The sequence below is a fragment of the Dendroctonus ponderosae genome, unplaced genomic scaffold, assembly GCF_020466585.1.
Source record: "Dendroctonus ponderosae isolate FM_Combo_2020 unplaced genomic scaffold, Dpon_F_20191213v2 Dpon_F_20191213_6, whole genome shotgun sequence".
NCBI classification, from domain to species: domain Eukaryota; kingdom Metazoa; phylum Arthropoda; class Insecta; order Coleoptera; family Curculionidae; genus Dendroctonus; species Dendroctonus ponderosae.
This window is the reverse complement of record NW_026018814.1, coordinates 2,841,218-2,868,423: the sequence shown is the minus strand read 5'-3', so window position 1 is coordinate 2,868,423 and position 27,206 is coordinate 2,841,218. Positions and strand designations below refer to the sequence as shown.

General features: G+C 37.1%; 1 protein-coding gene and 2 long non-coding RNA genes across 3 annotated transcripts; 1 reads left to right on the top strand and 2 right to left on the bottom strand.

Moving 5' to 3' along the window:
• Positions 1-74: 74 nt before the first annotated feature.
• LOC109536271 (juvenile hormone epoxide hydrolase 1) lies at positions 75-27,075 on the top strand. Its single transcript, XM_019902408.2, has 8 exons — positions 75-576; positions 1,378-1,570; positions 1,647-1,940; positions 2,097-2,351; positions 2,438-2,675; positions 2,997-4,054; positions 26,186-26,323; positions 26,385-27,075. The coding sequence occupies exons 1-6, from the start codon at positions 388-390 to the stop codon at positions 3,211-3,213; spliced, it is 1,386 nt and encodes a 461-aa protein (XP_019757967.2). The 5' UTR covers positions 75-387; the 3' UTR covers positions 3,214-4,054; positions 26,186-26,323; positions 26,385-27,075.
• On the bottom strand, positions 7,136-9,343 carry LOC125504937. Its single transcript, XR_007281815.1, has 2 exons — positions 8,743-9,343; positions 7,136-8,460 (listed from the first exon to the last, which is right to left on the bottom strand). It is a non-coding gene; the product is annotated as an uncharacterized LOC125504937 (long non-coding RNA).
• On the bottom strand, positions 11,001-11,622 carry LOC109536278. The gene is made up of 2 exons (XR_002171818.2): positions 11,376-11,622; positions 11,001-11,243 (listed from the first exon to the last, which is right to left on the bottom strand). It is a non-coding gene; the product is annotated as an uncharacterized LOC109536278 (long non-coding RNA).
• Positions 27,076-27,206: the final 131 nt, after the last annotated feature.

The window sequence follows — 27,206 nt, the reverse complement described above, 5'->3', positions numbered from 1 at the left end:
AAGAAGTTTGTAAAAAAACAAGATACTAATTTAGCAAATTATTGCATGGAATTTCAAATGGCCACTTGAACTTTCCCCTCTATGCAGGCAAGCAAATGCAAGTGATAAACCCAAGTAGAGACTCACACTTTAAGCAACCAGTGCTAAAAAATTCTCTTAAAATCTTCGGTCAATTTCTAGGCCTCGAATAGTAATAGCAAAATAGTAATAATCATCTTCGTTAATTGAGTGGTTGGTTTGTTTCCACGCGCCTCGACAAACAATTTCACGTCTAATTCCAGTCCATCAGCCTTGAACTGTGAATCTTATCGTCATAGATACTAAACTAATCTTGAAAAAACACCTTCAAATCGCCGTGTTTAACCTATTGAACACCCAGAGTCCACCATGGGGGCCTTAAAAGTTGTTTTCGCTTTATTCGCAGTGATTACGGGCTTAACCGGGGTGTTGTTTTATCGAATAATTACGCCCAAACCCATTCCGAAATTCGACGAATCTCAATATTGGGGACCTGGTAAACAGCCGGACAAATTGGATGATTCCATCAGGGCATTTACAGTTCAAGTTCCAAAAGAGGTAACAGAATTGCAGTTCAGACCAAACAGTAAACTGAAAGTGGAGAGTTTTGCGCGGTTGCAAACGCATTTCATCCTTATCTGAGCACGAGTTGGTTGCATCTTCAGAGGTGGTGTGCTCGATGGTCTTTCAAGCGGGCGCTGAAAACGGTTGAAGATACTACCAACCGAAACGTTGTGATGAAAACATCCGCAAAGACAATGGAAGCACTCTGAAGATACAAGCCACTGGTGCTTTCGAAACGTCAATGTGAAATTCTTTTCGACGACGGTCTAAAAGCCCGAAAAACTCACCAGTTTCCGAATACCGGTTTTGAAAGTTTCCGGATTAGCCCGCGATTGCTCGCATAGTAGGCCCACTTTTTGACAGCGGCATGTAAACTATAGGCAATCTGGCAGGCCTACAAGCGCTAAATCGCCGGTTATACGAGTGTATTTTTGCAATGTTTTTCGACAGTGGGTGATGATGGGGTCGCAAAAGGGGGTTAAATTGGGCAGTTAAAACAGTAGTAAAATGCCACTTTGGGCCCTAAAGGATTTTTTATGGCGCAAGGTTTTCACACCAGAATAGTCAGGGCTTGATTTGTATTCAACGTTTGTCCTGTTCAAAGTCCACTAATGATAATAATAATAATAATAATAAAAACAATGCCAAAAATGGCCTGCAAGCCATAAATGAAGGCTTATTTATCAGCATGTACATGACGCAACTGCAGATTTCATAAACCTGCAAGGAAAACCTTGGCTAGCGCTTTTTTGATGAGAGAGAGCTAAAATCTTAAAAAAGCCAAGTGGTTTTTAGGTTTTATTGGACCTAAAGTGGCGCCTGGACCACTTGAGGCCTTTAGTTCCGCCGCTGGAAGGCATCCACCATCAATACGGTTTCAGCACCAACCTGCTGAAGAAAGTGGTGGACTATTGGAGAACCGATTACAACTGGACGGAGCGCCAAGTCTACTTCAATCAATTCCCGCAATACAAAACAAATATTCAGGGTAAGAAAATGTCTGTAAGAAACCCGAGTTTTCCGAGCTTCAGTGGCAGCGGAGCAATGATGGTGTAAGTTTCCAGGCCTGGATATTCACTACTTGCATGTAAAGCCGAAAAATCCCGGCAATAAAAAGGTGTTGCCGCTATTGATCATACACGGTTGGCCTGGATCAGTTCGAGAGTTCTACGAAATCATCCCCATTCTGACCACAGCGGCCAAAGATAGGGACTTTGTGTTCGAAGTGATTGCGCCTCATATTCCGGGCTATGGATTTTCACAGGCTGCATCCAAACCTGGATTGGGAGCCAATCAAATTGCGGTTATAATGAGGAACTTGATGTTTAGACTGGGATTTAAGCAGTTTTATTGTCAAGGTAGGAGCAGCTGGGAAAAGTTTGGGACTGGAAAAAAAGGCGCCTTTTCGTCGGCAACTTTTGAAGAATCAAAGGAGTTTTTATTGCAGTCCCAAACCCATGTATAATAGTTTCTATTGAAAAAATCATCGTTTTCTCCAAAATTGAAAATTCCAGGAGGAGATTTTGGAGCCATTATTCTCCAGTCACTCACCGTTCTCTATCCGGAGAACGTTTTGGGATATCACACCAACATGGCTTCCATTATGACTCCTCTGTCGTATATCAAGTATATTTTGGGCAGTTTTTGCCCTTCATGGCTTGTGAAACCCGAACATCAAGACCGTGTTTTTCCCTTATGGGACAAATTCGTCTATCGGATCAGGGAAACTGGATATTTACATCTCCAGGCCACTAAACCCGATACTATTGGTAAGATTTGTGTTAGTTTCTTTAACTTCAAACTATCGCTTTCATTGTTTTCCTTATTTTCATTTTTAAATTGTTACTTTAACTAGGTGTGGGCGCTACTGACTCTCCAGCTGGTTTGGCAGCCTACATTTTGGAAAAATTCGTCTTGGGCACCAATCGGAACTACCTGGAAAAGGACGCTGCAGATCTCCTTCAGGAAAAGTACTCTTATGCTTCTTTAGTCGACAATTTAATGGTTTACTGGATAACCGGATCAGCAACCACATCGTTTAGACTCTATGCGGAATCTTTCAATAGGAACCAATTAGCACACGGGGTTCTACGGTGAGGCCTATTTTATAGCACGAAGAACTCATAGCTAAACTGGAAACTGTAGAGTTTTTCGGGCTTTAAGCCCAGTTTCAGGCAATAGCCGCAAAACGCAAACTTTTTTTTATTGAAAACTGATGTTGCGAATTGAAGTTATGAACTCAAATTATCCTAGTTATCCCAATCAAAGCAAAAACCGATAATTACTCGTGCATTGACGAATACTCGTGCATTGACCAAAAAATCAAGTAGTTTTTAACGAGCAAAAGTTTCCAATGTTTCAAGCAAAACGATGACTTGACCTCAATATCCGTTAACTATTTTTTGCATTTTCAGCAATCCATTGAAAGTCCCCACAGCGATAGCACGATTCGAGTACGATTTCTACGTAGCTGACGGTATAATTAGCGAATTGTTCCCGAACAATCTGCAACTATCAGACCTGGAGGGCGGGCATTTCGCCGCATTTGAACGTCCGGAAACTTTCGCCAACGACCTCATCAGCGCCGTCCAAAAGTTTGAGGAGTACAATGCAAAAAACCCAAAGAAATGATAATGAAATGTGCAACTCTATAGCGCATTAAACTGGTTTGTTCCACAATTTTGAAACATTTTTTTTGCAACTACCTAAACTGTCACAGCTGGTATGGGAGTGGAACAAGGTGGATTGATAAAGGCAAGTGTGTTAGAGCGAGTAGCAAACAACCGCTGGAATATACAAAGAGCGCGCACCTGAAACCCCGCCCACATTCCGCCTACGGGCTCTCTTTCTAATGCATTCATTTGGCAGGCGAATTCTTTCTTTTTTCACACCTTTGCTGAAGGCTCACTAGAATGAAACTTTTGACTCGCAGCTGTAGGCAAAATAAAACAATAGATGCTTATTTAGAAGCCATCGTAAAGCGGAGAAACCACCTTGGGTTGGTCCAAACCAGTACAGAGCTTTTCCAATGAACAACAATGTCAAGCAAATACTTGCCGTACTTATCGCGATCAGACCGGATCTTCAACTCTACTGAGCAAACACATACTTGCCGTATAACCCAATTTTGCTCGCCTGTTTAATACAGTTAAATATTGATTCTTCTAAGGCCTGATAACATCTAATCTTCTCTTCCATAAGCCCACCTGCTGACGAGCAACTGCCTTCAGCAACAATCTGTTTCGACATTTTAATCGAGTTGTGAAATGATCAAATTTGGCAAAGTTGTGCAGACGAAAAGTGTTTCTGAGTGTTTTTGCGACGTTCTGAGCCATGTGGATGGAACAACGGGACGAGCTGGGATTTATCATCCTGCTAATGATTGCCATTATCTTAGCGGTATTGATTAGGAACTACATCAGATTGAAGCGTGAACAAGTGAGAAGAATACAACAGAATGAACGGCGTACAGGTAACAACTTTGAGTTCTCACAATTGCTGGGAAAAATCAGTTTTTCGGGCTTTTAGGTCAGGGCGAAAGACAATTTTTTCCTGACTAGTATTCGAATGGTTTACTTGCACTTCCGATGCCTTACAAACATGTCTTTATCCCCACTTTGTAAGGCAATGGAATGTTCGCAAAGAGTTTGGTTTTTTTTCGAGAAAAAATTGAATTTTTTCTACTCCTACACTTTCTTACAAAAAATATTAAAGATCTGCTTATGCCTACTTATCGACAGTGGTTTATGATAAGATTAGCGATTAGGACTAAAGCAAATTCAGTGCCACATCATAAATGCGACTTTTCGGCCGATCAACTTGCCCAGACCACACTGAAAATCCGCTACGCTTTCGAGAGAGGAAAAAAATGTCTGGTGAAGCCTTGATAATCATAGTTGTGGTGGTTGTTGTTTTGAAAACAATTTTGATCTCTTTGATCATCAGGAAAAAGTGCAGGCAAGTCAAGGAGCAGCGCGATGCTCAACGATTTCGATGTAAGTTAACTTCTGAAAATTGAGAAACTACCAGAACCGGGAGCTTTAGTTTGATGTTAATTGGGTGCTTGTTGTTTGTTTTGCCCATTTTCTAGCTCGTTTTCATCCTAACGTTAAAGAGACCAAATAAAGACACTAAATCAAACGTCCTGAACCATCAGGAAAATTGTAATTTTCCCATAATCAAACCGCCTATTTTTTTCTTGACAAATTATAGAAAAACATGCTCCAATTCTCAATAACGGTTATTTACTTCCATTGATCAAAGGAGTATACTAATAAAAACTGAAACGATATGTGCTGACCTCAGACACCCTCCAGCGCAACATTCGAGCATCACCAGCTGGGCCTGAAAATAACACTCCTGAAAAATATATGGGCCAAATCGGTTTTGCTAGTGCCTGAGATTAGCACATTTCGAAATCTATACTTATTTGCTTTTGAAGCCTTTAACTGACTGGTGATACCAAAAAGTTTCATAGTTTTTCAAAGCTCTTCAAATTGCTTTGACCACCAAACCCTAATTTGTTTTACCGGCCACTTAGCATTAAAAACACGAACTTTCCATTTTGAAACTTCAACATATTAATCAAATCCTATCTGAATTTCCGATAGTAGAAAAATTATTGATACAATCACACAAATTGAAGCAGGATTTTGATAAGATCGATGGCTTTGTTATATGCGAATTCAAGGGCCACGTGAACGTATTCTGTCTTTGGCCATACGCTTGCTTCAACCGTACAGTAATTAGCATATAAAAAATGGCTGGAAGTGAATTTGTGGCTGTTGCTATTGTCATTTTGGGAATACTGAAGATTATTTGGATGTCATTTATTATCAAAAGAAAATGCAAGATAGTCAAGGAAAGGCGCGTACGGCGACTAGCTGAACAGCAATTTCGAGGTAAGACGCATTCAAACTTCAAAAATGTGTGCAATTTCTTCGGAAAGTCTTTTACGCTGCTAAGTAAAAGCCACCCGTGGTGCAAAGACCATAAGCGAAAGCGCCGCAACCTTAGAACCAATGAGCGCTTAGCTGCAGGCTTGGGATATGGCTCTTTGCACCACGGGACGCTTTTTTAATTATTTTATTTCGATGTTCAAGTAGTTTGAAAAACAATGATAATTCTGTATGAAGGAAACAGTACGAGTTAAAAGAATTATCTATCCGCAATTGCGTAGTTGTCTAAAAACCCATGAAATTTTGGAATTTCCATTAAAATTCAAGTGTTTAAAGCAATGGAAATAGCTGATTATCTGAAGCGAATGATGATTAAATGTTTATAGGCTTAACTGGCAAAGTGATTTGTGTTTCATCTGTTCTTCATATGGAGCCTGAACAAATCTACGAGGAATATTTTTTTCGTATTTTTCCCTCTGGTTTAGTAGTTTTTCAATTTGAGGCTCAAACGCATCAAACAAGCAGAATTCTACCGGATTAAAACAAATCATTGCGTCCATTATCGATTTGAATCAAAAGTAGGTTGGCACTCAATGACGTTCATGTAAGATTAATTTTTATTATGTTTTGAAGCGTCGCGATAAATGCTTAAAGAAAAGTCCCTCGTTATCAATCCCCAGTGATTTTGAAATTTTTGAAAATAAATACGCAAAAAAAACTGGAAGGGAAAACTAAGCTAATTGAACGATAATTGAGGGTTTGTGAGAAATGATCGCTCGATCAATAATAACATATTCCAGTGTAGAAGTGTAAAATGTTTGGTCAAGAATCAAATTTTATAAGTATGCGTGTCTTTTGCGCTCAGTGGATGCATTCCGACCCAAGAAGCTCTTGGCTATGCATTTGTATAGTGAGATTGAAGATCAGCACCGCTCAAAAATTGCTTAAAGTGGGCCAAAAAACTTTGATCATTTCAAATCTGAAGCTCTAGCGTGTTTTTAAATCAGCTCATTGCATTCATCTTTTCCTTGAGATGAAAATGATGCAAAATTCGTCGAGCAAAAATCAAAATTTTACGTGCGTGTTTTTGAGCTGTATGGATTGTTTCTGACCCCAAGAAGGAAACATTACAAAATGCAGTAAATTAAAGATAAACCCAGAGAATGAACTCAACAAGAATTGAAATTTACACATTCTTCACACAGAGAAAGAGTTGGACGAAATTATGGAAACTCTTGCGGACCTTCAAGAGCAAGAAACTCTCATCTCAACTCAGTTCGAGCATTAATTCTATCGATTAAAAAATGTAAAATTGCCCATCGTTCATCTATTTCCAGTCCGTCGGGAATTAAGATATATGAGGCCAATATATAATATTTAATAGCGACTGATGATAAGAACTTTTGCGTCCCAATAAAAAACGGAAAACCATTAAACCAACAGTCAGTGACGGTTTTAGAGTCTCTCAGGCTCTGGTTTGAAATGTTGAGCCCCCGAAGCGAAGTAATGCTCTTTTTCGGTTTTATATTGCTTTTAATCGTGGCAATTTCAATAATTAATTATATTATCGGAAAACGGAAGGAAATTAAGAATCGACGACAAGCGCAGAGAAATAATGGTGAGTGTATGAAGGAAAACATAATAAATCTTGATACTGACGAGGTCGAAAATAGATTTTTTATTACTATCTTATGTAATATTACTAAAAACCGAGTGAGCTGGATTCAAAGGAGCCTGTAATCTTTACAACCAACATGCAACAAATATTGTTAAAATGAGGCAAAATCGTGGAAAATCCCTTTCCTAATGACGGCGCGAACTTATTTTTCTGATAGCCAGTTTGAACAACAGGTCTGCTTGTAAACATTAAAAACGTTTCAAGATAATCATTAGTTTCTGGCAAAATTCGACGATTTCCGCACCTTTATTTAAAATAGCTTTTCAATGGGTTGACTTGGTTCTAATCCCTCTAGTATCTCTAGTTTGAAATTGAGTTATAAATTTGGAAATGGGTCGAAACGTTGGCCATTTTTAAGAACTAGACGAGTTTCAATCAAGTCATCAGAACAGACAATATTTGAAGTAGTTTGTGCGTCCAAGATATGATCCAAAATCTAATCTTCATCTATTTACTTCAACACTCAAAAAAACCGGTTTGGAGTATTGATTAAACTACGCACCATCGCACAAAACGAGTGAAGCTTAGCGCAAAAAATCGTTAACACAATGGTTGGCAATAATGAGCAAAAGTAGCATTATTTCGCATTATCAGCACCGCAAATATCGAAAATGCTTGATAATATTTCCTGATAGCCAGAGCTAATCTTTGCAGGATTTCGAAACGATTGTTCTTTAGTGTGAACGATTGCAAACACTTGGAGGTTTTTTAGTTAGGATTAACACAAACATTATTTAGACAAAAAATCCACAGAAATTTCCACAGAAATAATCCTGCAAGTGTTCAAAATATAAATATATAAAATTTACAAAATAAATGCAAATGAACACCATGCAAATATTGGCATTCGAAATTCGAGTTTCACTTTTCAAGTTCTGAAATTCGAATTCGTGCTGGCGCAAAAAACTGTTAAAATTTTTCAGAATTTCGAATTCGGGAAAGTTTGTGAATAAATCAGCAAAAATCCGAACTTACTTAAGCCCAAGCAAGTTTTTTGACGAAAAGGTCCCTGTTTTGCCAAAACAATGTGCAAGTAAGCAGAGAGAAATCTTAGCAATTAAGATGTAGACAATGACGGCATTAGAATTATCTTATCTTTGTATACATTTACCAGTCAGTTGCTCCTAATTTTATTAAAGGTAAGCGAGTGAAAACTCTTGGTGATTGCAGTACCCGAGAACGAAAATTTACCGCGATGTTCGAAAGGGATTTTTACATGTATTTCCTCTCTTTCGTGTTCTATATGATGGCCTTTTGTGGCTTACTTCTGATTATTCGCCTGCTGATGTTCGCGTATTGCGTCTGGAACACAAATGATACTCGTAAGTAGACAATAATAGTAAAAACAAACGTGTGCTTTTTTTGGCCTCGACGGCGTTTTTCCAACTCCAAAGCTGCCCTGAATAGTCTTTGAATGGAAAATGACTGAAGACACTACCAACCGAAACGTTTCGACAAAAACACCTTTGGAGTTGAGTAGAACCATTCAAAGAATATTCAGTGCAAGCTCTACTGAAACTAGTATGAGGATGGAAGTCCTTCCTTCTTGCGAAACGTTAGTTAGAATCTATTTTGCAAACTCACAGTTTCTTCCCTATTGATATACATGAGCTGCGTAATAGTCGGCTTATCAACAGCTTCAGAAGATTAAGTAGACTGAATGTGCAGTAAACATAAACTGAATTATTTGCTTTATTAATATTAAATACAAGATCGTTTTCGATGGTGTTCCAAACATGCACAAAATTGTGAACTGAGGAAATTTTGCGAAACTTCCAGCAAAATTTCCAAGTCATCAGGAGCGTCGCTCCTCATTTACAACATTTGCTAACACGTTTTATAATTTCAATAAAACTCTGTCAACAAATATTATCTTTAATCAACACGATCTCAACGTTGGTTCAGACATTTTTCGGGCAAATGAATCGAAATAGTGTTTCCAGTTGTGAACAATATGGATACAATTTATTGGGGTATTTTCGGTTTAAGTACGTTTGCAATCGTTTTGTTTTTCTCCGTGTTCTTCTGTTTGGCCATTATGGACTGTATTCATCGGTGTAATAATTGTGCGTTTCGAACTCGCCACGCATGTAAGTAAATAAGAAAAATTAGGTCAATCAGTTTGATTAAAGATGATTAATAAATATTAAGTAAACATTTTCAGCTGAATACATTCAGAATCTTTATAGAAAAACAATAAAATTTGAAAATTTGGCAGGTTTTCTTTGGAAATTTGCTTTAACTGAACTGTTTTCCAGCAAATGTTTATGAAGAATTAAAAATGTTCCAGTCCAAATTAGGGTTTTAAAACTTTCACTTTAGAGAAATATATTCTATGTGGAGTTTTTGGGAATAGAGACGCAAAACAGATCAAAACTGAAAAATTTCAGGGGCTTTTCGTCCGCTATAGAAACGAATTCCTTCCTAAACCCAAACCCAAACGTGTTTGGGGCAAATTGCAATATAAAATTCACTTCGCTTTCCGAATGCCGGCCTTGAAAGTTTCCGGATCAGCTCGTGATTGCTAGTATAGTAGGCCCTTTTTTTGACAGCGCCACGTGAATTATAGGCAAACCGGTAGGCCTATAAGCAATAAATCGCCGGTTATACGTGTGTATTTTTGGAATGTTTTTCGACAATTGAGTCAGAGATAAGAAAGTAAAAATCCCAAGTAAGAATTTTACCAAACTTTTTACTCAAGAACTTTTAATAGCGCAATATTTTTACACCAAAACAGCCAGGGCTTTAACTGTAATTATTTGAGGCCGTTGTATCTACGAAATTCCTCCTACCGTTATTATGTTACTCTCTTTTTTCATCGAATAACAATGTCTCTAATCTATGATGGATAAACAAAGTAATTTATAATCCAAATTCTTCTTAAGCCCTTGAAACAACAGATCGAAATCCCTTAATAAATTCCGGCCATATATTTGCGGCTGCTATCTGCTGGTTAGGCAGATTATCTATCTTATCGAAGCCAAAATACATTTTGTTTCTAACTTTTGCGACCAGAAACCGCCCAGTTTCTACTAAACCCCGCACCTAAACACTCAAACACTAGTGGAAAGTGGTTCGTTACTCAATTAAAGTGCTATTAAAATGGAGTGGGCGGCATATGTGTATCTGTCCACTGTTTTGATCATTTTAGTGGGCTTAACTTTAATCATCCGGGTCACTTGCAGAGAGGAAAGAGCAGCTAGACGACGAAGAATCAGGCGGGATAATCGTGCATGTAATATCGAATTTATTGACTGTTGTAAGTTTGTTTTTTGATAATTATTTTTCTGGCTTCAAGCGCGTTATATGAAAAAAGCATCCAAGATTTTAAGCATTTTTCAATTTGCTCGCAAGTTTCTAGAGACTGCAACCTCATGCATACGTGTGAGTTGTCGTCATAATCCGGAGGAAAGTGGAAATAATGCCAAAAGCCAATGTTATAAATTGTTGCGTCCGCGAGATTAAGTCGATTAATTTATATCAATTAAGACTTGAATGTCAGGATGTCAAGTGCGAAATTTTAAAAGCCCATCTACTCAAAAAATAGATAGAATATGGTCATTAAAAAATCATATCCAAGGCAAAATTGTTGCCAAATACACCGAGTGTTCTCGTTAAAACATCCACTGCGTATTTGCACAGACTCGTTAAACTTTAACGTTAAACTGTGGAAATTTTAGCCATTTCGGTTGGGACGAGACTAGGACGGTTTGAAAATTAGATAAATCCGTCGTTGAGATGAAATTAAATCATTCTCCCCCCATTTGACAGCGTCTAAATTATTCAAAGTGCGAGTTCAGCCCAACGTGACTAGACATCGAAAAAGAATGTAGCTGAAACAATACAATCTCAGTCAGTTTAATTATGCACATGAACAGAATTATCTTATCGCTTTATGGCAATTTTTATTTATCTGTTACTGTACAGTTTGGCAGTGCAGTTGGCACCTGAACGACAAGCAGAAATGGAAACATTCGATTTCTTTCCATTGCTAATTATTGGCATTTTCATTTTCTGTTATTTGGTGAAAATATTGTCCGAGGCGTTGGAAGCTCGCAAGGCGCGCCTGAAAAGAGAGGATGTTGCTAACGGCGGGGCAACAGGTAAGCGACATTAGTTTAAAATAATTTCAGGCCTAAAACTGAAGAGTTTCTCCTCAAGCAAGCACGAGGGGCATGCAGCCTCAGAAGTGGTAAAGTTAAAATCCGAAAACTCACCAGTTTCAGCCAATTTTGTACTCATTTACTTGGATCGTTTATGCTTCGCACTGTCATAAAACCCATCGGAAATTCCATTAGTTTGCCAGTTTAAACTCATTTATATCGTTAAGGCAACAAAGCGCTACTGTTCTCCTTAATCAAGGATTGTTGATTTTAAACAGAAAAAAATCGCTCATAATTTATCACTCAAAGGTTATCTGCACTGCTTGACCACTCTCCTCTTTTCAAAACAATAACACCCATTTTATCTATTAATATGATAATAATCTTGGTCTTTATATCCCCACCTAGATTTATTCAACGACCTTAACTTTTTGCATGTTTGTTTGTTATAAGCGTATTAATTTATATCGGCTGGCTGTAAAGTAATGTCGACAACATCAGAAGTTTATATTTTATTAGCCTTCCTTCTAATACTAATCCTTGTAATGTACGGGTATTTTCAAAAAAAGCTCTATATGGATGTGGGCATGTTGAGCCATTACAGCGCGAGTGGAATAAGTGTTTTAATTGAAGAGCGATTGTCTAGAAGATACATTAATTATGGTGAGTGGGACGATAAGATTTCAGTTATTGTTTGTTTTGTGTTTATCTGTTTGAAGTAAACAAATTGACGCAAAAAAAGTTTAATTGAAATGATTCAAACTCCCTTAAAAGTTATAAAAACTAAAAAATCTGTAGTATATTGATACTCAGCATTTTTAACATACAGCATTAAACCTCTCTTCTTTCCTTAATTGCTTGAAGCTTTAAAGTCTCCTTAAAGTTTTATTTTCTCTCTTCAATTCGTTCGAATAAATCGGGACTTTTTCCGATCTAAAACATGCAATTCAATAATAGAAATTTGCCGATTTTCTCATGGGGTTTTCATTGAAAACCTTTGATAAAGTGCTTATATTTTTTTCATTTGGAAAATATTTGAAAATATTCAAAAAATTCAAGTCCCAGAGATAATTTTTTTAGAGATTTTTGTAGAAGTCAAGAGTGTAGTTGAGTAATTTAGAACAGAATTGCGCTTCCTGAGCAACGTGTGCCCTCCTCAAAAAATTCGTAACTACTCATTGGGGGCAAGTACAAACTTGTAATTTACCCAAAATACACCACACAGTGGATCTTAAGAATTGAAAAATTTTCATTGAAATCACACTAAATTCTGATATTTTCTTGCCGATTAAATGAGGGTCTAAAAATGCGCGTTTCCAGACGAACGCGCTCTTCCCAAAAAAACCGTAACTCCTCATTTTGGGACAAGTACACACATGAAAATTGTCCAAAATACAGAAGATAGTTAAAGCTCAAAATTGAGAAATTTTCATTAAAATCGCAACTAAATCTTGATTTTTGTTGCTGTTTAAAAGAAGGTCTAAAAATGAGCGTTTTTAGACATACGCACTGTCTCCTCCAAAAATTCGTAACAACTCATTTGGGGCAAGTACAAACTTGTAATTTACCCAAAAAAAAACCAAAGACTTGGACTTGAGGATGGAAAAATTTTAATTGAAATCCCACTAAATTCTGATCTTTTCTTGCCGATTAAATGAGGGTTTAAAATGATCGTTTCCTGACCATCGCGCAGTCTCTTAAAAAAATTCGTAACTACTTATTTGGGGCAGGTACAAAGTTGTAAGTTGCCCAGCATATAGCAGAGAGTTGAGGCTCAAAATTGAGAAATGTTYATGAAAATCGCACTAACTCCTGATTTATTCCTGCTATTTAAACATGAAACAGCAATCAGCCAAACGYGCGATCTTAAAAAAATTGTAACTTCTTAATCTGGGGCKAGTATGRACYTAAAAGTTTCACAATGTATAACATGCAATTTAATCTCCRARCTGAAAAATTTTCATTCAAATTTCACCATATCCTGAATTKTTCCTACTGTTTCACGCGGGTCCTAAAATGAACGTTTGCATCCAAAAACGAGCTCACCTGATAATAAGCGGAACTACCGAACCTATCAGGTCCGAAACCCACTCTGGAAGTGCTTTGGTTCTGATATTAAAAGTGGAAATTCAATTAAAATTAATAAAATTTTGTGAATTCCCAGAAACTCTGATAGGATTGAGTTGTTTACCACATCAGGATTTACCCAAACGATTCAGATTTTTCGAATACTTTCACTTAAATACSCGTTAATTATTGCATTCATGTTWATGTGTGCAAGTGGCCCAAAAGAACTATCTTTTTAGTAAGGTATTTTTTTTGCGAACTGAASCCCAGATTATTGAAAAAACAAAATAAACAAATCAACCTGGTTCAAGTGCAGATTAGCCTCAAAAACGAATGCCTCTACGTGTCATACTTGATAAAATTAGATTAAATTCTGAGTGCAAATATATATACAATTAAGGAAGCCAATAATTGGCTATTTGTTGTCGAAGTTTATCTCTTAACAGTTGAAGATAGTAGAAGAACGAGTTAAAATGAGTGATACGGGAACGGACGACATGCAGATGGAGCCAAACTACATAGTCAATACGATTCGCTTTGGACTTGTAGTGGTTATTGGCATAATTTACGTGCTAATCGTATGCTACTGTAATGAATCGAGGCAAAAGCGCTATTGTGGACAAGGTGCGTATGAAAAACCTCAATAGCTAGATCTGGAAAAAAAACCCTTTGATTTAGTCCGCTAGTACTGAGAAAAAAAAGTAAAATCTGGAAATTTTTGGATGATTTTTCGGTTGTTCCTTATCTCAATACGTGCCAGATGTACTTGAAGTGATAATATTTTTGTATATCGTTTGTTGAAAATGGATGCAGACAAATGGTTGTCTAGAAAAAATAAACTTCGGCACTTCCTCGTCGAGGAAACTGTAAGTTCTGTGCGATTAATAGTTCCGCCCAATAAACTTGATTTATTCCATAATCGCCCTTGTATTATACGAACGCGTTTCATTTTAAGGTCGTTGGCAGTCATCTACAGGTTGTTGCCAGTTGAAAAGTGTTTCCAATGCGGTTCTAAGCAAAAATGTGTTAATGAAACTATGAAGAGTATTTGAGGCAAAAACTATTTTTTTAAATTTTAATCTCAATTTCTCCAAATTGCCAATTAAGTCCAAATGTCTATGGAAAAATCAATTGAAATGCAATATATTCGACGAATTATAAATATTTTCGTTGATGCACAAGAAATCAGGTTGCGATTGTTGGAAAATTAAATCTCGCCATTGTTCAGTTCAGTTGAGTAAATAATTTCGCACGCTCTGTATGCTTGGAAGTCCAACATTGCACTTACCCTTGGTCGCGTGTCAAAGTGACAGTCAAACGTCAGACTTCGGACAACTTTGGAAAAATCGCGTTTTTTTGCCTAAAATCGCACTACCGGCCCAAAAAATTATCCAAAACGGTGGACAAAACCTTTCCGATGCGAAAAATTCACAGTTTTTTTAAGGAGAATTGAAAAATACCGAGATTTTTCAAAATTTTGACGAGACAAATCGCCCATTGTCTTCGATCAGTCACCAAACAATCAACCGAGTCAGATAAATGACAGGAATTATTGACGTGTATTTAACTTTGACATATAAACATGTAGGTTTTCGCTTTCTATTGCGATTTCTATGCAATATTTATCCGAAATTCATTGCGAAATAGTTGGTGAAAGTGAACAGTAAAAATGCGGCTTCTGCATGAGTTTTTAACAATTTTGCCAAAGAACTCCAAAGCATTGATTTTTCGAAAATCAACACTTTCTCTGTCACTAATGATAATGAGTGAAAGAGAAAAAGATAAAAAACAACGGTGAGTTTGACTTTTTGAAAAATATTTTATTCTTAATACCACATTTTCTTTTTAATTTTTAATAGCAAATTTTAAATAATGGTTTTAAGCGAAAAACGCGTGTTTTGAATTGCACAAAACAGTGAAATACAGGAAGTATGGGAGAAAAATAGACCTAAATGAATATTTTTACTAAAAATCTGTAGTTTTTGGAGCAATGTTAAGAATTCTGGAAATAATATTTTAAAAAATTATTTGATACTAAAAACTTTTTTTGTTAAAACGTTAAGCCCTTAATAACTACAATAGTGAGTTAATTTTAAAAAGCTGTAGTATGGAACCTGAAAAATGCCTGAAAAATTAAGAAAAATAAAAAATTGAAAGCAATTGATCAATACTACAATAATAGGAAAATGAAAAAAAAATCAGAATATTCAAAATACGATTTGCAGCTTTTTGTAGACCAGAAGCGCAATATTTAATTTTTACAGCATTTGAAAGGACATTTTCTGTCTCAAAAGCATATTTGAAAATAAAATAAAAAATAAAAAACTTTTTGAACAATTTCTCATGCGGATTTTAAAGCAAATCTGTTACGCTCAAAACATTTTTTACGATTCCAAAAAGCTGAGAAGTGCGTGAATTATGTGAGGTTTGGCTCAAGCTTTTTTAAGAGCTTGAGAGTTGAGTTGAGAGAAGTTTAAGGGTGCATTTTAAAGCGTTCTTGAATGAAAAATGCTCATTTTTAATTTGCTCGACAATGCCCAAAGTACGCGTGTTAGATGAGACGTGTTAAGAGCTCAAATAGCAAGACTTGAGACAATAATTTAACTAAAAATGTATAATTCTGAGCAAAATTTCAGAATTTTTGGCCAGCACGAAGACATATTTTTTTCGAACGAAAATTTACACTAAAAACATAAACCAAGAATTTGGTTTTTGTTGGTCAAAAGCTTGAAGCCGAATCCAAAAATAGATAACTTCACTCAAACCGTGCCAAATGAACCATTCAAGTATCGGCTCTTAGCGCTTTTGTTGGACTTAAGAGGAAAAATCCAAATGAAGATAAACCGCATGGCGAATACCAATTAAATAACAATTAGCCGAGAATTTTTGAATGGTTTGCGCGTTATTGAGGAAATTTATGGTCGACATTCGCCATTAAGAATGTGAGCAATTTCGAGTGGAATCGCCACAAACAAACGAAATGCGGATGATTAGATAAAATCTTGAAGTGTAAATGTCTACGTAGAACTAAAATTAAATTTCACCTCCTCAAGCATATTGTGTCCGATGTTTGAATGATAAACAGCGAGAAAATCGAGTGAAGATGAGTGACACTACCGCGGTTCTTCCAAGTGATTCTGGTGAAATTCTAGTGGTTCTCTTCGGCATGGTGACCATGGCGGCCGTAATTTCCCTGCTAATTTTGTGTTTTTGCAAAAAAAACACCAAGACCCCACATCCTGATTGCCGCCCAACTGGTAAATCAACCACAATTTCTCCAAAATTTAATGATGAAGTGGACAAATTGGATTCGCAATGAAATGGGAAAAACCAAATCTGAACATTGCAACATGATTGATTCTAAATTTAGAACACCTTTTCATATCACGAGGTTATTTTTATCACAGCGCAGAAAAACAAAGGATGAAATGCCGATTAAAATTTCACTGGTGATATGCGAACGGTTCGAGTACTCTTTGCCAGTCACTCGGTTTCAATTAGAACAGTTTATTTCGGGAATGGTACCTACTTCTCGATTCAGATCAGTCCACTTGATAAAGTTTATTAATTGCAGATTAATTTTTTTAACTGCAATTTCCTGTGCAACTTCGCTCTGTCTGGCTTGGGTCTATTCCCGTTTTATGCCCTGTTTTAATTTTGGCATCTTGGCTCAATAAACACGCAAAATTTAAAAAATAATTCTCGAGCTAAGAGTTATTTGGTGTTGATTCAACTGCATAGTTTGTATGACGGATTTATTTGCTATCTAAGTGTTTTAATGTTCTGAAACCCGATATAACAGCGACACAAATCTCAATTATCCTTCGGTTCCAAACTCCAAATTTCGCTAAATTTGTCTCTTCATGCTTCCTGAAACGTCGCGATTGCCTAACGACCACCAAGTGTTCATTATCAGTTTCAAGTATTTACCGATTTCCAAAACTTGTCTTTTGCTTCCTGATAAGATAATCGCCGCATATAAAAATAGGAGTTTTAATTTCACATTATTCCAAGCAAATCTTCGCAAGTGCAATGGGTGCTCTGATTGTGGGCCTTCTGTCCGGCTTGGCTTACTTAATTTGTCATTTCTCTATGGTTATCTATAGGCGAAACTACCGGATGAAGTGTCAGCAGGAAGGTATGTTTTTCAACCCCTATTAACCATCAAACCCCTACTAATGTGAAAAAATTAAATTCCCTCGTATGAGAAATGTAGTCGGCCAGATGAACCGCATCCCTGAGTTATTCGGGCACATTTGCAAAATCATGACTCAATGTAGCCAAAAATAGCTTAAAGAGTGCGTTTCAAGTAGCTTTAGCGAAACGATTCTATAGAGGAAAACAAGATAAAAATCTATTTTTAACCGCTTTGAAATACCGACCGGAAAGATTGACATCGTTTTAAACGGATTAAACAGCGAGTTCCAGAACTCGTCTTTGGAAAATTAATTCTTCTATTCAAAAACCAGTGGATTTTTATTTGCAAATGCCATTTTTGTACCAAGTTTATTTGCAACAACTTATTTTTTCAAATGGAAGCACTTGCAATCGGACTTAGACCAGTAATTACATGGTGGCTAGCATGAAGTGTCCCCTAACTTTCCTTGCGTCTATCTTGCCATCTAATTGGGATAAATGCTGAAAGTTGGCCTGATGATAGTTCAATGTATTGTTTATATATCTTCAAAAGGATTTTATTCTCGGTCCGGTCGAAACGAAGTTATGCGCGATGGAATCTAAACGAAGCAGTGCCATTGCTTTTTAGTTGGCTTGAAAGCCTCAGAAGGAGTTAATCAGTTCAAACGTCTTCACATGAGTAGAAAGTTTATGTATCCGACTATAACTCCACACCATGGAACTGGCAGCTTTGCAAAATGCTACCTAGGCGGTCCGCAAAAGACTGCAACAACACCGAAAAACATTCGAAAAGTGGCGACACAAATCGAACAAAATCCGCGTCGGAGTGGAAGAAAAATGGCTGAAAAAGAACGAATGAAACACGTACTGGAAAATGAGTTGAAAGTCGCGCCTTCCAAGTTCTGAAGAGTGCACAAAATTACTAGTGAACAAATTGGCGAGAAATGGCCTCTTGAAAAATAAAGTGTAAAAACCGCGCAAAATCAAATAACTTTCTAAAGTTCCGAAATTCATTCCGGATAAATTTTTCACTGGATTCTGCCCAAATTCACGCAGTTGTTATCACAAACTCTTTGTCAAATTTTTCTAGAAGCGGTCAATTGTCATCGTATCTGGTTCTGAAGAAATGGGCTCTTGAAGAATGAGGTGTAAAAACAGCGCAAATTGAAGAAACTGTTCAAAATTGCGAAATTCATTCCGAAGACGATTTTCTTTCCATTTTCCTCAAACTCGAAAAATGATTAAAGTGAAGCCTCTTTCAAAGCGTGGTGGAATCTGGAAGCTGATTCTCATCTAGTTCTTAAGAACTGGAGTCTTGAAAAATGTGAAGCAAAAGCCGCTCAAACTCAAATAACTGTCTAAAGTTCCAAAGTTCATGCTGAAGCAAGTTTCCTCTGCATTCTGCCCAAATTCATGTGACAATTAACTCAAAGCTTTCCTTAAAAGCTTCTAAAAACAGAAACTAGTTGGCGCATCTGTTCTTGAGAAACTGACTCTTGAAGAATCAAGTGCAAAAACCCCGCAACTTCAAAAACTGTCTAAAATTCCGGAATTCTTTCCCAAAGCGATTTTCTCAAAATTTTCATTTAACTGGAAAAACTACTAACGTAAAGCTTCTGTCAACGCCTACAAGGATCCGCAAGCTGATGTCTCTTATCGTTCTTGAGGAATTGCTTCTTGAAAAATGTGATGCAAAAATCGCTCAAAATCAAATAACTGACTAAAGTTCCCAAATTTATTTCTAAAAAACTGTCGACTTGAGTCTGCCCAAATTCACGCCGTTGTAAGCACAAAGCCTTCGTTAAATTTTCCGAAATACTGCAAATTGTCGCCAGATCTGGTTATTGAGAAATAGTATTTTGAAGAATGAAGTGCGAAAACTGCACAAATTGCAAAAACTGTTCAAAATTCCGGAATTCATTCTGCATAAGACTTTCTCTACATTTTCCTCAAACTCGAAAAATTACTAAAGTAAAGCTTCTGTCAACGTCTACTAGACTTTCAGAGCTGATGTCTCTTGTCGCGTTTGAGAATCAGCTTCTTGAAGAATGTAACGCAAAAACCGCTCAAAAGCAAATAACTGTTTAAAGTTCCGAAATTTATTTCGAAAAATCTGTCGACTGGATTTTGCCCAAATTCACGGCGTTGTTGGCACAAAGCCTTATTTAAATTTTGCTATATACCGCAAATTGTGATCATATCTGGTTATTGAGAAATGGCCTTTTGAAGAATGAAGTGCAAAAACCGCGCAAATTGAAAAAACTGTCTAAAGTTCCGAAATTTATTTTGAAAAAACCGTCGACTGGATTTTGCCCAAATTCACGGCGTTGTTGGCACAAAGCCTTATTTAAATTTTGCTATATACCGCAAATTGTGATCATATCTGGTTATTGAGAAATGGCCTTTTGAAGAATGAAGTGCAAAAACCGCACAACTTGAAAAAACTGTTCAAAATTTCGGAGTTAATTCCCAAGACGATTTTCTTTCCATTTTCCTCAAACTCGAAAAATGAGTAAAGTGAAGCCTCTTTCAAAGCTTGGTGGAATCTGGAAGCTGATTCTCATCTAGTTCTTAAGAACTGGAGTCTTGAAGAATGTGAAGCAAAACCCGCTCAAACTCAATTCTTTCCCAAAGCGATTTTCTGAAAATTTTCATTTGACTGGAAAAACTACTAACGTAAAGCTTTTGTCAACGCCTATTAGGATTCGCAAGCTGATGTCTCTTATCGTTCTTGAGGAATTGCTTCTTGAAAAATGTGATGCAAAAATCGCTCAAAATCAAATAACTGACTCAAGTTCCGAAATTTATTTAGAAAAAACTGTCGACTCGATTCTGCCCAAATTCACGACGTTGTTGGCACAAAGCCTTCGTTAAATTTTCCTGAATACTGCAAATTGTCATCACATCTGGTTATTGAGAAATAGTCTTTTGAAGAATGAAGTGCAAAAACTGCACAAATTGCAAAAACTGTTGAAAATTCCGGAATTCATTCTGGAGAAGACTTTCTCTACATTTTCCTCAATTTCGAAAAGTTACTAAAGTAAAGCTCCCGTCAACGCCAACTAGACTTCTAGAGCTGGTGTCTCTTGACGCGTTTGAGAATCGGCTTCTTGAAGAAAGTAATGCAAAAACCGCTCAAAATCAAGGAACTGTCTAAAGTTCCGAAATTTATTTCGAAAAAACTGTCGACTGGATTCTGCCCAAATTCACGCCATTGTTGGCACAAAGCCTTCTTTAAATGTTTCGAGAAACCGCAAATTGTGATCATATCTGGTTATTGAGAAATGGCCTTTTGAAGAATGAAGTGCAAAAACCGCGCAACTTGAAAAAACTGTTCAAAATTCTGGAGTTCATTCCCAAGACGATTTTCTTTCCATTTTTCTCAAACGCGAAAAATGATTAAAGTGAAGCCTCTTTCAAAGCATGGTGGAACCTGGAAGCTGATTCGCATCTAGTTCTTAAGATCTGGAGTCTTGAAGAAGGTGAAGCAAAGCCCGCTCAAACTCAAATAATAACCGTTAAAAGTTCCGTAGTTCATTCTGAAGAAACTTTTCTCTGGATCCTGGTCAAATTCATGTGACAACTAACTCAAAGCTTTCATTAAAAGCTTCTAAAAACAGAAAACAGTTGGTGCATCTGTTCTTGAGAAACAGACTCTTGAATAATCAAGTGCAAAAACCGCACAACTTCAAAAAACTGTCTGAAATTCCAGAATTTGTTCCGAAGGCGACTTTTCCTACATTTTCCTCATACTCGGCAAATGGCTAAAGCAAAGCCTCTCAAATCCTGCTGGAATCCGGAAGTTGGTATCTCATCTAGTTGTTGAGTACTGGAGCTTTGAAGAATACAAAAAAATTCTAATAAAACATACTTGTCTTAATCTGCAGAAAAAAAAGTGATTGACCATGTCAACTGATTGCAATAACTGCGACTATTGCGTGTGAACTTTCAATGAACTAGGAAATAATTAAGTTTCAAAATAGCGATCAAATGAACTCGGCATTCGGATGAAGTAATTTCAGTTTTCCAAACCCGAACTTCCTAGTCAGTGACATAAGAATATTAATTATTAACCGATGAGTGTTAATTTCGTGCAGCCCATAAAAAGTCAAGGTGGTCTGTTGAGCGTGAAAAGCAATTTAAGGGAAATTGTGACTGAACGCAGACCCAAATCCCGATCGGGACAAGCAAATTCGTTCCATTAAACCTCACTTAAAATAAATGGTAGATAATCTCAGCCAACTAGTTGCTAATTGCACGTTCTTTGAGTGTTTATCGGTCAAGTGCGGGCAGCAGTAAACAAACTCACGTTGTTTTACCGATTGGCACCTGCGGGTCAAGGAGCGTGTGTGTTTTTCGTGTGCACACTGAAATGGAAGTGATTTGGACATTGTTTTGGCTGTTTCTGCTGTTTCTAGTGTACATTGCACTGTTGTGGGCCATCAGGAGCAAAGAACATCTGACCGACTATTACAGAATACCCTCGTACTTTCCTCGACTTCTTTTATGGAGTGAGTAGGACCAGTAGAACATCGCCTTGTAAAAGCTGTTAGCATAGCTCGAAACTTACGCATCCAAATAGCAGTTGAATCGAGGTGCGCTAATTATTATTCAGTCATAAAACAGGATTTCGAGCCGAATCTTATTAAAGGAAAATCAGCGGTTACACACACAACTTGAATTACTAATAATATCTCGATGAAAAACAATATTTGTATCTATTAGTAGACGGTTGATTTAAGCAAGTCAATAGGTTCCTAATTTTATCAGTGAAGCTTAAATGAAATGTCTGTGGACGCTTATCACGTTATGGTGTTTCAAGTGTCGGTCATTGTGGTAGTTTTACTATTTCTGCTCTACGTTTACTTGCAATGGAAATTGCAAAAAATGGAACGGTTTTCTCACCATGAAACAGGCACAAGGTGGTTATTAGGTATGTGAAAATCAGCAAATGAAGCGACTACACGCTTATTATTCTCGCGGTTGAAGCCTACCAGAAACTGGTGAGTTTTTCGCGGTTTTTGACGATTGTGGAAAAACACACCGGCTTTAATATACAGTCATTTGAATAATCAGCAGAAACCACTAGAACAACCAAACGTCCAGAAGTCCAACTCTTTGAGGAAGCTTTCAAAAGTTGACCATAGTTTCCAATGAGAATCTGATTCATTGTGAAGAAACTTTCAATTGGATTCTAACCAAATACACGCAACGATTAACTCAAAGATGTCTTTAAAGATTGCTGAAAATTGATGGCGGATCTGGCTCTTGCAAAATGTCTTCTTGAAAAGTGTAATGCAAAAACTGCTCAAAATCAAATAACTGTCTAAAGTTCTGAAATTTATTTCGAAAAATTTGTCGACTCGATTCTGTTAAAATTTACGCCATTGTTGGCACAAAGCCTTCTTTAAATTTTGCTAAATACCGCAAATCGTTATCATGTCTGGTTATTGAGAAATGGCCGTTTGAAAAATGAAGTGCAAAAACCGCGCAAATATGAAAAACTGTCTAAAGTTCCGAAATTTATTTCTAAAAAACTGTAGACTGGCTTCTGCCCAAATTCACGCCATTGTTGGCACAAAGCCTTCTTTAAATTTTGCTAAATACCGCAAATTGTGATCATATCTGGTTATTCAGAAATGGCCTTTTGAAGAATGAAGTGCAAAAACCGCCAAATTGAAAAAACTGTCTAAAATTCCGAAATTTATTTCGAAAAAACTGTCGAGTGGATTCTGCCCAAATTCACGCCGTTGTTGGCACAAAGTCTTCTTTAAATTTTGCTAAATATCGCAAATTGTCATCATATCTGGTCATCGAGAAATGGCCTTTTGAAGGATGAAGTGCAAAAACCGCGCAAATTCAAAAACTGTCTAAAATTCCGAAATTTATTTCAAAAAAACTGTCGACTGGATTCTGCCCAAATTCACGCCGTTGTTGGCACAAAGCCTTCTATAAATTTTGCTAAACACCGCAAATGGTCATCATATGTGGTTATTGAGAAATGGCCTTTTGAAGAATGAAGTGCAAAAACCGAGCAAATTGAAGAATATGTATAAAGATCCGAAATTTATTTTGAAAAAACTGTCAACTGGATTCTGCCCAAATTCACGCCGTTGTTGGCACAAAGCCTTCTTTAAATTTTGCTAAATACCGCAAATCGTTATCATATCTGGTTATTGAGAAATGGTCTATTGAAGAATGAAGTGCAAAACCGCGCAAATTGAAAAAACCGTTCAAAATTCCGGAATTAATTCTGGAGAAGACTTTCTCTACATTTTCCTCAAACTCGAAAAGTGACTAAAGTAAAGCTTCTGTCAACGTCTACTAGACCTCTGGAGCTGATGTCTCTTGTCGCTCTTGAGAATCGGCTTCTTGAAGAATGTAATGCAAAAACCGATCAAAATCAAAGAACTGTCTAAAGTTCCGAAATTTATTTTGAAAAAACTGTCGACTGGCTTCTGCCCAAATTCACGCCATTGTTGGCACAAAGCCTTCTTTAAATTTTGCTAAATACCGCAAATTGTCATCATATCTGGTTATTGAGAAATGGCCTTTTGAAGAATGAAGTGCAAAAACCGCCAAATTGAAAAAAACTGTCTAAAGTTCCGAAATTTATTTCAAAAAAACTGTCTACTGAATTATGCCCACATTCACGCTATTGTTGACACAAAGCCTTCTTTAAATTTTCCTAATTACCGCAAATCGTTATCATATCTGGTTATTGAGAAATGGCCGTTTGAAAAATGAAGTGCAAAAACCGCGCAAATTGAAAAACTGTCTAAAGTTCCGAAATTTATTTCGAAAAAACTGTCCACTGGATTCTGCCCAAATCTACGCCATTGTTGGCACAAAGTCTTCTTAAAATTTTGCTAAATACCGCAAATTGTGATCATATCTGGTTATTGAGAAATGGCGTTTGAAGGATAAAGTGCAAAAACCGCGCAAATTGAAAAACCTGTCTAAAGTTCCGATATTTATTTCGAAAAAACTGCTGACCGGATTCTGCTCAAATTCACGCCATTGTTGGCACAATGTCTTCTTTAAATTTTGATAAATACCGCAAATCGTTATCATATCTGGTTATTGAGAAATGGCCTTTTTAAGAGTGAAGTGCAAGAATCGCGCAACTTCAAAAAACTGTCTAAAATTCAGGAATTCTTTCCCAAAGCGATTTTCTCAAAATTTTCATTTAACTGGAAAAACTACTAACGTAAAGCTTCTGTTAACGCCTGCTAGGATCCGCAAGCTGTTGTCTCTTATCGTTCTTGAGGAATTGCTTCTTGAAAAATGTGATGTAAAAATCGCTCAAAATCAAATAACTAACTAAACTTCCGAAATTTATTTCGAAAAAACTGTCAACTCGATTCTGCCCAAATTCACGCCGTTGTAAGCACAAAGCCTTGGTTAAATTTTCCGAATTATGGCAAATTGTCGTCAAATCTGGTTATTGAGAAATAGTCTTTTGAAGATTGAAGTGCAAAAACTGCACAAATTGCAAAAACTGTTGAAAATTCCGCAATTCATTCTGGAGAAGACTTTCTCAAAATTTTCCTCAAACTCGAAAAATTACTAAAGTAAGGCTCCTGTCAACGCCAACTAGACTTCTAGAGCTGGTGTCTCTTGTGGCGTTTGAGAATCGGCTTCTTGAAGAATGTAATGCAAAAACCGCTCAAAATCAAACAACTGTCTAAAGTTCCGAAATTTATTTCGAAAAACTGTCGACTCGATTTTCCCCAAATTCACGCCATTGTTGGCGCAAAGCTTTCTTTAAATGTTGCTAAATACCGCAAATTGTCATCATATCTGGTTATTGAGAAATAGTCTTTTGAAGGATGAAGTGCAAAAACCGCGCAAATTGAAAATCCTGTCTAAAGTTCCGAAATTTATTGTGAAAAAACTGTAGACCGGATTCTGCCCAAATTCACGCTATTGTTGGCACAAAGCCTTCTTTAAATTTTGCTAAACACCGCAAATGGTCATCATATGTGGTTATTGAGAAATGGTTTTTTGAAGAATGAAGTGCAAAAACCGCGCAAATTGAAAAAACTGTCTAAAGTTCCGAAATGTATTTTGAAAAAACTGCCGACTGGATTCTGTCCAAATTCACGCCATTGTTGGCACAAAGCCTTCGTTAAATTTTGCTAAACACCGCAAATCGTCATCATATCTGGTTATTGAGAAATGGTCTATTGAAGAATGAAGTGCAAAAACCGCGCAAATTGAAAAAACGGTTCAAAATTCCGAAATTCATTCTGGGAAAGACTTTCTCCACATTTTCCTCAAACTCGAAAAATGACTAAAGTAAAGCTTCTGTCAGCACCTACTAGACTCCTCAAGCCCATACCTCTTGTCGTTCCTGACAAATGGCTTCCTGAAAAATGTAGCGCAAAAAACTGCTCAAAGGAAGAAGTGTTGAAGAGCAACACTTCTTCCTATCTTCAAAGCTCCCACCATTGATTCAACTAGCTAATAATTTCCTCTACTCATTGGAATCGTGCCTGATAACCTTGTCCGATATGGTTTTTATTAGCCGCACTGAAACCAGCATAATAGAAACGAACCGCGAAAACCATGACCTGAACCATGCTAAATGGTATTCACCATTTGCATTCCGATAAGGAGCTTGAAGTAAAAACCCATTAAAAAAAACAGCTTTTAACAGTCAACTAGAAAATGTTTCCGTCTTGGCATATTTGTGTAATTGTTCCATTTTGTTGCAGCGCAAGCCAATCAGACGACCGGCAACATAAGTGGCCACGTCCCTGGACAGAACGCACCACCTTATCCAGATGCCTACCTATCAATCGAACATATCATAGTGGAAAATGAGCTGAATAAATCCCAAAAATGCACTGAAGGTGACGTTGAATCTTCATCCCAATCTCATGCCATACATGAACCACATTCTTATGCTTCCAGCTCCTCCTTCATATGAAGAAGCCATGAGGTTGGCGTTGGCCCACAGCAACTCCCTGCAAACTTACGAAGTTGAGCAGAGGAGCGCCAATCAGCAGCTCGGAGCGAATCAAGCTACGTCTTCAGCAACCCCGATTGCGCCCACCCATCAGCCAACCGCTGTGCCACTCGAGAGATTTTAATGCGGATTTTTTACTTTTTTGTTTAGTACTTAGTTCTGACTGGAAGATGGAACTCCCCATTGAATTTACTCATTCACTGGTGTGGAAAGTTCCATCAATGTGCCACTAAACCGTCGGCCACTAAACCTGGGTGGAGATTTTTATTTGTGTGTTAATGATATTTTCGTGTTCATTTGTACTCAGTTGAACAGAAATGCTTTCGCTTCGAGAAGAAATTCTCTTCGGAAAAAGGAGAAGTCAAAAGGGTCCAATTGAGCTGATGCTACATCTTCAAATTACATCACTGGTACTCAAAAGTATTATTTCGTCTAGGAAAATAATCCATTGTGATACGTCTTTATGTTAGTCAATATAGTTTTGTAAGAATAGTCAAGTCTATTGTACATATAGTTTAATCGGCTACTTTAAGACGCATTTTTTATCAGAAGACCTGACCAAAACGGTTTGTCAATAAAACGCGCCTCTGTTGCGCTTATCTCAAGATACACTTTTAATACATTATTTTATGGTGATTTTTGTGTTTTATTTCGCCTCCCTCTCGTTCTTTTGACAACGTTTTGCTTTCAATAGAAGGAACTGGAACAGTGGAACAGAATACAGTTTTCTGGCCTATTTTCTTCTTCAGTCGCTCTAATGGGATTTT

What these genes read in the sequence shown, in the direction of transcription:
- LOC109536271 (XM_019902408.2), top strand. Translation starts at nt 388, where the DNA reads ATGGGGGCCTTAAAAGTTGTTTTCGCTTTATTCGCAGTGATTACGGGC. An exon ending in ATACAAAACAAATATTCAGG is followed by an intron (nt 1,571 to 1,646) that starts GTAAGAAAATGT and finishes GTAAGTTTCCAG; the next exon opens with GCCTGGATATTCACTACTTG. An exon ending in CACTAAACCCGATACTATTG is followed by an intron (nt 2,352 to 2,437) that starts GTAAGATTTGTG and finishes TACTTTAACTAG; the next exon opens with GTGTGGGCGCTACTGACTCT.